Here is a 12,980-nt window from a genome sequence, read left to right on the forward strand (position 1 = left end):
TCATACATGCATGGTCTACCATCTACACATCATAGATGAGTGCATGATCTGATGGCCCAAGTTTGGCCACCGTTTGCATGTGTTTTGCTTTGGGGTGTTTGTGGATGCAACCTCAAGATGCAAAGGACTTGATTATTCCACTTGGGTCTACAGTGCAAAAAGAAAGGGCCTTGAAGGGAGCCCCTTGAATGAAAGGAGCATAAAGAGAAGAAGCCCAAGCTTGGGCCTCAGGAAGAAGGGTCGATCCCCCCATCAGGACTGATCCTTTCATCAGGGAGCAAACATAGCCCAAAGAGCTCAAAGTGACCTGATGAAGGGAGCTCAAAATAGAAAGTAAAATTTAAAACTAGTCCGCTAAAGGAGAGGAACGAGAAGAGCCCATCCTCCAAGTGATCGGATGTAGCTGAAAGACTTCCAAGTGACCGAACGTAGTTGGACGGCCTTAATGTATGAGATGTATCTGTTTAATTATTAATGAAATCACTCTTTAATTATTGCTAGGGCTCCTCCAGGGCTCTTGAATATTTCCAGCCATTCCAATACACGTTGCCTTTATACAAGCAAGCTGTTTTAGAATCGCAATTGGCACTGTGATAGTACAAGATAAGTGGTCACCAGTGTGGTGGTCGGTCGTATACAATATATGGGACCTTGAGGAGTCCCCTTTAGGAGCAAAGGCCATATCAACATGCCATATATGTCCAATGGCATGTCCATATGGCCCTTGCCCCTGAAGGGGACCCTTCAAGGGACATATCAACAATTATATTTATACAAGCTGTTTTAAGAACTCAACCAACACGGTGGTTGGCTGCACACAATATCTCGTCTAGGATTAACTGCCACTAGCGTGATCATTTCCTTGAATTATTACAAGATGAATGGCATACAATTCATTGATATGGACAATTTATTGGACGGGAGTAAAAACTGTCTGAAAAAGAAACAGTCACACACAAAGAGTCATAGATTTTTCACGATTTGTGGTCACCAGCCCAATGGTTTTACAACGTAAGTGGTAGACATTTTCCCTCGTTTGGGATTACTAAAACAAGACAAGTGTGGTGGGTTTGGGATTTACTATAAAGAAGTGGTAGTAAAACAAGCACTGTGGGGATTTACTATTTGGGATTTACATAAAACAAGTGGGTTTGGGATTTACTAAAAAACAAGTGCAATGGTTGTAAAACAAGCACGAAGGGTTTGGGATTTACTAAATACAGATACAAGCCAACTACGAATACATTTTTCATTTTTCAAGACAAGTGGAATACATTTTCCTTGGTCAACCCACGCAATGAGAATGCATTTTCTTATATTGTCTTCTTCGTCCACTGCTCCAAGACACCCCGTGATGTGCTTCATCTCTACACAGTCCGAGAGTTTCTCACACTATCTTTCTTCGTCCAGCCTTGAAATCGTGACATGCAAGAGCTCCTCACACAGTCTTTTAAAGCTAGATTTGGATTCTTTCTCCAACTTCACCAAGTTGATAGATGAAGTGAACGTAAAGAATGGATACATTGTCTATAAAAGTCAAAAGATTAACATCAGTGAAAGCATGATTGAAAAGGCGCTAGGCATTCCTGGAGGAGATTTACCAGTACAATTCTTGGAGAAGTCTTGGAAGTGATTAGATATTTTAGATTAATACCCGAACACTCAAATTATTGTAGATGGTGGAGTCAAGGTTTTAAACTTGCCAACTAATGTTCAAGATGTGTTGAAACGAGCAAGGTAGTACTATGTGTGATACAAGAGGAACCGTGAAGTTTTGGCATGTTCATGCAGTAGTAGAGCAATTGAGTGGATGTACGGTCTCTTTCTGAAAGGCGATCTTCAAGAGCATGATGAGACTAACTTGAAGAATTACAAAGATGGCAAATCCAAATTGTCATCTTAGTCAATCGGAGTTTCTATGCAACTGATGGGACTTCCTCAAATCAGTTTTGGACAATATGAAAGGAAGATGAATTTTCTACAAATGAAAGCCACCGATGCTGAGAGAATGCTCGAGGAGGGTGCAAAAGAGAAGGCCTTGCAGGCACGAGAGCAAGCTGAGGCCATTGGAAAAATGTCCGAGAGGGAAATGCATACAAGAGAAGAAGCAAGGGATTGATGGGGACAATGTGAGGCAAGAGCTAGCAAGGATGAAAAAAGTTCTTGAAGATCAGAGAGCCAACAATGAGGCTCTTTACTAATCGTATTCAAAATGCAAAACACATTGAACATTGATAAAGACGACATGATAGAGCACCTGAAAAGGGAGAGTACAGAAACAAGAGCATTCATGCACGAGCTGCAAGAGAGCTCCAAGTCAAGGAAGGATGCAGATCACGCAGAGAGTAGCCATGGTGGAGGAGACAAAGGGAATGTGCAAATTTGGCAAGATATGTACAAGTACATGAAATCGGATTACACTTGGGCTATGTAAGAGCTTGCCATGGCTCTTAAAAGTTTTGACAAGCAATCCTCCGATACACAACATAGAGTCGATCTCTCAGAACATGCCTACAGAGAAGCTGTTACATAATTTCATCAGGTTTAAGAGCAATTGATAGAATCAGATAGAGCTGTTGTTGCAGCAAGTGAGCATCAAGTGGAGGTGATGCAAGAGAACATCCACAACCTCAGGATGAGACAAGAAGAAGTTAAGAAAAAGCTTACTAAACCAAAGGGTTAGATTGTGGTATTGACACTCGCAATAGTTAAATCGGATGACCATCCTCTTTTGATGTGTTAGGGTAAGGAGTCCACGGTCTGCCATCTGCACATCATAAATGAGTGCATGATCTGATGGCCTGAGTATGGCCACACTCTACATTTTCTTTGCTTTTGGGTGTTTGTGGATGCAAACGCACTGTGTAGAGAACTAAGATATCTCAACAACGGAAGCGGAACGGAAGAGGGTGAGAGAGAGGAAGTGCTAGAAGAGAGAGCCACACAAGTCTTAGTGGGTGCAGAATACCCTAATCTTCTATGTCATTCATATACATATGCATGTGTGTTTGAGTATTGTACATAACCGGGGTTAAGGCACAATGGCCTTTAATCCCTACAACCTCCCATTTAAAGGCCAATGTGCCTTTAATGAAGAACATCTAGTGAGCATACCCATCAATACACGACCATACTCAAACCACTGACTAGGTAGACTCTTCGTCAGCATATCTACAAGGTTATCATTCGTATGAACCTTGACAAGCTCTATGAGCTTGCCCTCAATTACCTCCTTGATGAAATGGTACCTGACCTCAATGTGTTTGATCTTTTCATGAAAGAACAGATTCTGTGCTAGCTGAATGGTACTCATGGAACCACTATCCAATGCCGGTACACCTGTATGAATCCCTAAATCTCCCACTAGCCGATCAAGCCTTATGACCTCCTTGCAACCCTCTGTGGCTGCAACATACTCGGCCTCTATGGTAGACAAAGCAACATACTTCTATGCATGAGACATCCAGGACACTGCACCACCTGCAAAGGTAAACACATAACCAGAAGTGGATCTCCTGCTATCCACATGCCATGCATAGTCTAAATCCATACATCCAAGTACACGCATCTCTCCTTTGCCAAAGCAAATACACATCTCCTTGGTACCCTTCATGTACCTCATGATAAACTTAACTGCCAATGCCTCTTTCCTAGATTGCCCATATACTAGCTAACAACTCCCATTGCAAATGCAATGTCGGTCTAGTAGCTATCATAGCATACATAAGACTCCCAACCACTAATGCATAACGAACCTTGACCATCATGACCCTCTCCTCATCTAAGTTGAGACTATCTATCTAACTCAGTTTCACATATGGAGGCAATAAAGTCCTTACAGCTTTCCCTCCCTCCATATTGAAACACTTCAATACTTTTATAACATACTCCTTTTGTGAAAGCCAAAGGAGTTTCCTACTCCGATCACACGTGATGCACATACCAAGAATATGACCTACAGGTCCAACTACAATGTGTCAAACCTATCCCCCACCATAAAATAGCATCTTTGTGCTAAACGTCCATCAATAAAGCATCATACAAGGCAATCTCGACCTATTAGCGCATCCAACAAGGATCTCAATGCATCTAAATGGCATGTAATGCATCCACTCCAACCCAATGCAAACCACAAATAAGCGTGCATTCCCCTAGGATCCCCCCTCCCCCCCCCCATATGTATACCTCTTGTGCTATATCTTGTTTAAGTGTTCAGAACATCTACAGAGAAGGCATCAAGGAAAAGGATAAAGAATATCTTACTCTGCTCACCTAAACTCTTTAAATAAGACTTCTGTTTGCCTCCCGCTAAGGATAAAGTCTCTCTATTCCATAAGTTCTTTATTTCCTACAATGATAGTGTGTCAAAACATTTCCGATTATAAGTCCTCTGTAACTCTCCATCTTCTATCCACCTTCTATCCATCTTTGGTTGTGTCTGTTTTCTAAGTCTTGCCATATTCTTAACCCCTTTTATTAACACATAAGGCACCTTTAAGACAATGGTCTTGCAAGGGAAAGTCTCTCCAAATAATCAAAAACCAAATTGAATCCCTCCTAGTGAAGGTACCTATTGTCTTGTAAAAACCCTTCCATAGCAAATGAGGTTTCATAGATTTCTAAGCTTTTCACATGGCTTTCCAAAGCTCAAATACTGGAGAGCTATGCCATTGGCAAGACTTGAGGAGAGGCATGTTGTTCCTAAGATAAAGTTCTCACGGGCTTGTTGAAACATAGATGACGCTTGTTAGAGAATTGCAAAATCGAATTGAGATGGCATGTTGCCATTGAAAAGGATGAGAGAGATTTGAGAGTGGAAATTGTGCCAACTAACCCAATTGAAGAATCAGGGAAGAATTAAAGAACTAATGCAAACTCCTTGGTGGGATGTGAACGAGGCCTAAAGCCCTACCCTAAGGGGTTAAATTGAACCCCCCACTTATCACGTTCAACCCCCATAGAGAAAATACTACAAGGGATTAGAGGCCCACCAAGAGATGGGCGAGGTGAGGAAAGTCCCACCCAAAAAGAATGTGGACGCTAACCATGTAGGTGTATGCCATAGGTGGAGGTGGGGACAAGTGGGAGGTAGGGAGAGAGAGTAGGGATAAGGAGCCATATTTCCACCAATGAGAGACCAATGTGGTTTTCTTGAAATTTTAAATGCTTCGGCCTTCATATTAATTATTTCCCTAATCAAATCTAACATTCCTAATCCAAGAGGCACTTTTGAGTCTAAATCTCTCCTCATGCAAAGTTGTATCGCTTCAAGCTACCACTCCTACTCATGTGCAAAACGTTATACTATATTCTAGAAGTCAATATTCAAAGATTAAGTCGCATGCTAGAGAGGTTATGCCACCTCCCATCAAAGAATTAGCTTTTACTTTCTTATTGTATGATTGGTCAAGGGTCATTCCTTGATTAGTCCAAGTTTGACACTTGTGAGGAGTTAGGTCTACAAAAGTTATCATTGTCTAGCCAAATCCAATTTCTTTGTGTTTGAGATTGAAATATTACCACTTTTTCAAGCAAGATGTTTTGAAGAACCACTCCATTAGGAAAAAACCAATCCTTCATTATAAAAATTCAATATTCGATAATTACAAAGCCTCTCTCTCTCTCTCTCTCTCTGGGCCTGAATAATAAGCAGTTTATTACCTTATCTTTTAGGTTGTATGCCATGTAGATAGAAAGTTTATTCCCTAGACTTCTTGTTCAAGACTTGCTCACACTGTGTGTAATGGTTTAGTGGTCTTCAAGCAAGCTCAATGGTTTAAACATGGCTTAATCATTACTAGAGCTACTTGGTAGACATGCATATAAGGTTTCTTTAATGCAGACAATATATACGATAGACAGTCACACCTTTGCACAACAAAAAACTTCGGTGCTCTCTTATGATGCCTTTCTGCTTATGCATTTTGATGGCCATTGAGTACTCCCCCATTTTGGAACTACCAAGCCAAAAACAACCAGGAATATAGAGTCCACGTATAGATGCCAGATTATGTAAACCCTATACAAGCACATACGTATTGTACTACAAGCTTTGCATTCAGCAGGGAAGGAATCCGCTTTGATAAATGGAATGTCACGATTGGCATACCCCCATCTTTGCCTGTAAACATCACTCATGCCTGCCTACTTCTCAATCCAACACGCAACCCAATTGTGATACATAAGACCCTCAAATATCAGATAAACCTTTTAAAATCCTACCCAGCGTACTTTATTGCTGACAATGAGTGCTTTACCATGTAGACATATATATCAGCTTGCCTTAATTCGCAACCAGGGTAGACAATTACATCTTACATCAATAACAAGGATAAAATAGACCAAGCACTACATTCATTCCATGATCAAAACCAGTACAACTGCACACACTTAAATTTATAGAGACAGACTTATCAAATGTAGACTAGTCAGAAAACCTTCTTCTGTAAGCATTGTATAGCACTCAGTTAGTGTTTTCTAAGTGAGTCCCAGAACTTTTACGCTCATTTTTCGGTTTAGAATTGATCAGAAGTCTAAAAAACCCCCTTTTTGTAAGCTTTCGACAGTTTCCGTTAGGGTTTTCTCAATTGGAGTATATGTGAGTCCAAGATCTTGCAGCTTCTTTGTTGAAATTTTCCCTGGCTCCAGCTCAGGTCTTTCTACATCAACACACCTGGTAATATAATCACAAAAACAAAGCATTAGCCAAAGGTATCACACAATGCAGGTTCACAGATGATTGCTGATTTGAACCTTACAATCATCAACGTGGTTCAAAGTTCATAGAGCTTCATACTCACGTCATTGGTAGAGCATAGTTTGGATATCGTGTTTTAAGGAACTCTACTATGTCCCTTTTCTTCATCACAAGGTTGGCACAGAAATACCGCCCTGATGCCGCCGGTGTTTCATATGCCAATATATGTGCCAATGCAACATCTCTAACATCCACAATTCCATATGCATAGTTCTCGTAGGAGTCACTTGAACCTGCCATCAAAGGCTTCCTTGGATTAAAATGCTTTAGTAAAGGCTTAAATACCGATGCTATCCTTAAGGGTTGGCAACCTACAGATAACAAGAGTGAAATAGCCTAATTCACAGACAGATTGTCCCATTATATAGTCACAGATCTACCAAATCTGGTGCCAAAAAGCACCCCATTTAGCTTCCTTTTAATGAAAGCTTGATCAATTGGCAATTATTTGATATCCATCCGTATTAATTCAGAACAGAGACAACATTCTAGAGCACACTTTTTGGTGGCGGACTTTTGAAGTGGGGTAGATGCTTCTTCTGACATATTGGTCTGTACACACTAAAGAACTTTCATTACTATTCAGTCCAGTTGTTCAAAAACTAGGGACCAATTTAACATCAAAACATATGCTTCACAACACAACCAATAGCATGAAACCCAATTACTATCTGATAGCATAAAATTTAAATGAATTCACACGACCTTATAATGCAGGAATTATAAGTAGGGAAACTTGATGTTGCAAACCAAGTTGCAGCACATAATCGGAAGAAGCCTGGCAGTGTAACATCCTTTTTATTGCTGAAAAGTATCATAGTATGGCATGGCTTTGAGTCCCACGGATCTGATTTGGACTTCTCAAGACTAATACATCTCTGGCTTGAAGAAAAAGGGACAACAATGATGTACAAATACCGCATAAGCACCCATTTTTAAGCTAAATGCATCATTAGAAAAGTCACTTCGGAAACTTGAAAAAAGTATTAAAATTGCATGTCCCAATACAATTTTTATAAACTTCTTTCATTCAAATAATACTTCCTGAAGTCAGGACCTTGTAAGACAGGAGCTTTCTATTTTCCACAGCACATGGATAGACTGGTGCAGTATTCTCCACCAAGCTGCTGGCTCTCTGTTTAGGTCCCTTTCACTTTGCTCGATATATTGCCTACAATGGATAATGCCTAGCCTCCCCTCTTTCGTGACTACTAAAAACAAAGTGTGGCTGCATTTTGCTCTCCTCTAGAGAAACCTTCGTTAGGCCTTGCCAAATAATATGGGCAGTAAGGCTAAAGGGAAACAGCTCTTACCACTTTGTTGCAATGTCATCATTAATCTCAAGCATCCTCTTGTCAACTCTTCAAGAAGCTCTGTTTTGGAGGCTTTTTCATTGACTTGCTACATGCCCAAAGGATATGCTATCCACCAACTACCAACGTGTCTACAAGCATCAATCTAAACCTAACTTGTGAATGCCATAGTCCCTTTATCTTCTCTTTGTGGGATGGCTTGAACCTAGCAACACCAAATCCTCATTAGGCTCTTGAGAAGGGCATCAAAGAGTATTCAACAGAATAAAGGCAGGGTGTATATGCTGAAAGAGCTACTACCCAGCACCATCCTTGAGGTGAGGTCCCAAACATACGCTTGTCCTGTAGGCTTGAATATTTCATCATGGCCATAGCATTGCTTTAGCATGATAGAAACTTTATCCTAACATTCTCACCTAATAGAATTAGAGTAAGTTAGAAGCTATAAAATTGTTTTTTGTGCCTTTCATTCAATGGTAAAATCTAACTGGTATCATATGTGGCTACAATCTATTTGGTATATCCACATAACAAAGGAACTCAAATTGCATACACATTGATCTTTAATAGATTTGCAACTAGGAGTGTTTATCAATGTTAGTACAAATTATTGAAAGCGTGTGAGGTTACACAAGAGTATTTCAAACTGATCCACTTTGTTAGATGGGATTCTTCAATGGTTGTCACGAGTCCGATGATGCTTAGTAGTCATTGCTAAAGAGATGGAATATGGTATTTTTAGATCCATATGTCATGGTATTATCGGTTACACATGGTGCCAAAGACTCCACAGCACTAAGGGGGACACCGCAAATCACTTTTATCCTTACACTAGCCTTTGTATAGCCCATGTGTATGAATTTATGGTAAAGCATGTAAAAAATTTTCAACATCCATGCTTGGTTCTGTTATATTTTTTCCTTGAAGAGAGGTTCTCACTTTGGCTTTGATTGAATAAGAAAGAGACTACAAAGAAGCTTTCTTCTCAGACTTCCACACCAGTGACGCCTCCCCATGTAACCGCTTTTGGGACACTCCTCTGAGTACCTGTTTCCCAAATGTCAATCCATGCATCTGCATCAAGAAGCAGCGAATTCTAGTTAAATATCATCATTCGCCAACTGTGCACCAAAACACATTGCATAGGACAGTCTGCAAGTGGCAGACAAGTCAGATTCTCTTGGCACCTGTAAAGCTTGTGTAATAGACCATGATCGGTCTGTCAACAGTAAGGTCAGAGTTGAAGATGGCCTTAAATTGAACCAAAGGGTTACAAAGCATTCATCATCAGGACAGTTATAGAAAAGGGAGTATGGGGTTGACCTACATGTCATGCAAGAAAAACGATTGATCTTCTAAGCGTTCAAAGCTAGAACAGATGTTTGTAAAAGCCCTTTAGAAGAAAGATACTGATGTCATTCTGCATGAAATATTTGAGTGCAGCAAATAGTTTTTTTTGCTATTCTATGCTGCTTGCACCTTGAGAGGACTCACAGAAATGTGAAACATATTCGCTAGCCTCCTCATCTGGTCTCAGGTGAAGGACATCCTGTTGCACCATGATATCTTTCTCGAAGCGCTTGAGGAGATTCCTAATGGTGGCTTGTTGTTTCTTCTGTCTCACAGTTTCCTACCAAAGATTATCCTCGAAGTTAAGGGTTATAATTCGGAGTTTAGCCTTGTCTCCATAACCCTATCTTCAAAGAACAAATCTCATCCATGCCATTAATGCCTCGAGTGGATCCTCTGCCTTCTACTTCTTGAAATGTTAGCAATATGTCCTTGTTTGTCACACGAGACTTGGGTGATTTCTTTCGTTGCCTTGTGCCATGCTTTTCTTGATTTGACGAATGAGATTTCTAATTGAAACATGTCTTTCTTCACTGGCTGCATTTTTAAGGTTTTAAGTTCCATTTCACCTTACAATGGTCAAGTCTTCAATGCACAGACGTAATTGAAACTTAACAGAGTTTCATGGTTTGCATGGTGAATATGGTTTTAAAAACATTGTGACAACTTAAAATCATTAGTGAACTTATTGCAAATTGACCGTGTGTGTAAGCCATTTGGTGAAAAGCGTGATTAAAAGTGAACATTTTTTAAGAAAAATTTGATAACAGAAACTCTGAATTTTTCATCTTCCAAATCAGATGGAGGCAGGGGCAGATAGAGGCCTAAAAAGACAAAAGTAGTTTGTATAAAATTACGGGCCCCCATGCTCTACTCTATCAGATTCCTGTCATGTAAACTTGCTGAAATGTGCCCTATAGGATAAAGGCCAGTTCATTTTACATTCTTATCAACAAACCTGGGAAGGGCTGGCCAAGACAATCATGGGGAGGATACTGCAGAGAGCTGTCAATGATAGACTAAATTTTATTTTTGTTGAAGAATATTACAGTAAATTCAGAGTAATGAAGATGGGTGTATATGGACCTGTTTAGAGATATAGGCTTAGGGCCATCTTGAATGGGCAGAGCTATCTGAGAGGCTTTTGAATGGCTTATTGCCAACACACTGTAATTTGCAAGCTGTATGCTGGATAACGTTTATGCTTCTTCAGGTCGTTTGTATATAGTTCCCCTGTAATAGTATAATTTTGTCCTTGTACAGAATCTTCTCTTAGCCCCTACGGACCCTCAATATATGTGTTCAGATGTTTATTACATCCCTTTTATTGAACCAAAAAGAAAAAACAAGCAAAAGCTCTGAATTGCACAACCTTGGCAACCTAAGGCTTTACCAAAAACCAGATGAAGCCTAAAAGAGATGGTTGAGATGTTAGTCTGCCCCTTTCCTTCAGGGCATTCATTCTCCGATTCGGGGGCTGAACAGGTACTTGCATTACCCAAAACCCAACACAGTTTCTCTGCCACCTTTATCAAGTTGATAAGCCCTGGACAAGCTACCGTGGCAAAGACTTAGGATTGTAGGTATACAACAATCATTCAGACCATGCGGCTTGACAAAACATTTTCATTACTTGAATAAAACATCCATTGGGCAATCAACCTTCGTCTCGAAACTATCTAGGATTTGATTCAGTGGGACCCATGGATCACTACTTGATTTAGTGCCATCCAAGGAGTATTGATGTCATCCTCGAACATGAAATTCACAACCCTTATTCTTCTTCTCAAAGTCGGATAACTGGTAGGCATCTACATCGTGACTCCATAGGCTGTCCCAAAGAAACCTTTGTTGCAGTAGCAAGTTCATAATCAGGTCTTGTCCAACCTTTTTGGCCTAAGACTGAACCACACCCCTAGGCATATCTCACACATCTTCAGCTAGCTGTCCATGGAGAACTACCAATAGGCCTGTGGTTAGAAGAGAAGAGACACCACCTGCCAATGATCCATAGGAAGTTTTCAGCACTGCCTTTGGAGACACTAGGTGGCCTCATATCTTTAATGCAACATTCGATCGAATCTTAATATCATACTTCATACATTTTTAAACCTTAGCATATTCCAAATGCTATGTTTAATTTACATTTTGTGCACATTACAAATTATTTGTAGATTCTTTCTCCTTGCAAGACTTACACCACCTCGCCAGAAAGATCACAGTCACCAATTTCAATTCAGAGGATTCTTAACATTCAACAGCAAGCATCAAACATCAAACAACATCTGATGTTCATTGGTGAGTTAGGCTAGTGCATCTCGTTGGTCCTTTTCTGAGGGAGCAGACCTATACAAAGGCTCTCGGAGGTCATAGAATAACACAAGCAATTTGGTCATATAGGGACCATAGCCGGATCACCTTCCAACTGATCACTATATTAACATGCACATTACACTGACACAAAGTCTCTGAGTGCAGATTTAAGGCTATTAGTGTATGTGTCTTTGTGACATTTGAGCAACTAAAATCTTAGTGAGTTCATGTTGTGCTTTCAGCCTATCCATCTCCAAAACTATCTGGCAAGATACTCCTTAGAGAAGCCTAGGAGCAGGCTGCTGCTCCCACTGCCCTCCCTCGCCTTTCCACCTCCGCCTTCTCTCTGCCTCCACTTCCTCTCCGCCCCTGCTTCACCACTGCCTCCTCTCTGCCTTCCGCCCCCACCCCTGCTCCTCATCTCCTCTCCACCCCTCCACCATCCCTCACTCTGCCTCCTCTCCACCCTTCTGCCATCCTCTCCATCCTTCTCCGCCTCCTCCTTGCCCTTCCGCCATCTACTCCGCCTCCGCCTCCGCCTCCTCTCCACCTTCACCCCACCCTCCCTCCCCAACTCCACCTCCTTCTCCCTCCCCGCCTCCACTTCACCGCCTCCCCACCTCCTTTCTGCCTTCACCCCCGCCTCCATCTCTGCCCCTTTCCGCCTCCTCCCCGCCCCCCTCGGTGCTTCCTCCCCCTCTGCCTCCCTCCTGCCCTCTTGCGCCCCCTTTCCCGACCCCCCCCCCCCCCACTGCTTTTCTGCCTCGCCTCATCATGCTGCCCCTTGCCTCCTTCCGCTTCCTTTTCCGCCTCCTTTCTTCAACTTCTCCCCCCAGCCTTTTCCATCCCCCCTCGCCTCACCTCCTCCTCTTCTTTTCCTTCCCTAACTTCACTCGCAACATTTGTGTTTGTTAGGAGGAAGATCTTGGTGGTGACCTTTGGTCTGGCCAGAGGGGCTCTATGGTAGTACCCTCGAATCCCATAGCCGTTAAGGTCCTTTTTCTCCAACCGACAAACAATAGGTACAGCAAGCAGTTCAATCCCTCTAGGACAAGGCGATTGTGGGCAGAATTGTGGGCCTCACACCCACAAGGCAACAAGTGCGAGAGTGGATCCAAGTGAGCTTGGCACTACAAGGTGACCACATTTAGGAGGTCACCATCTATGGAAGAGGCGTCTTCCACATCCAGCTGAGCTCCCTCGATACTGCCTTGACACTTGTGGAGCACAGCCCCATCCTCCTTGGC

At 41.7% G+C, this 12,980-nt stretch overlaps 1 protein-coding gene across 4 annotated transcripts in view; it reads right to left on the reverse strand.

The window, feature by feature from the left end:
- Nucleotides 1-12,980, reverse strand: part of LOC147880699 (cinnamoyl-CoA reductase 1-like) — a 258,556-nt gene that overhangs the window by 137,530 nt on the left and 108,046 nt on the right. For 3 of the 4 annotated variants that reach the window (XM_087370753.1, XM_087370751.1, XM_087370752.1), the window contains exons 7-8: nucleotides 6,801-6,990; nucleotides 6,584-6,673 (exon numbers count right to left, since the gene is read on the reverse strand). In XM_087370753.1, the coding sequence (XP_087226879.1) occupies nucleotides 6,584-6,673; nucleotides 6,801-6,990 (280 nt within the window). Of the gene's footprint in view, nucleotides 1-6,306; nucleotides 6,674-6,800; nucleotides 6,991-12,980 lie in introns of those variants that run through there. The other variant, XM_087370754.1, reaches the window with a different exon arrangement.

The sequence above is a fragment of the Dipteris shenzhenensis genome, chromosome 32 (genome assembly GCF_047967505.1).
Source record: "Dipteris shenzhenensis isolate YYH24624 ecotype China chromosome 32, Dip_SZ_1.0, whole genome shotgun sequence".
NCBI classification, from domain to species: domain Eukaryota; kingdom Viridiplantae; phylum Streptophyta; class Polypodiopsida; order Gleicheniales; family Dipteridaceae; genus Dipteris; species Dipteris shenzhenensis.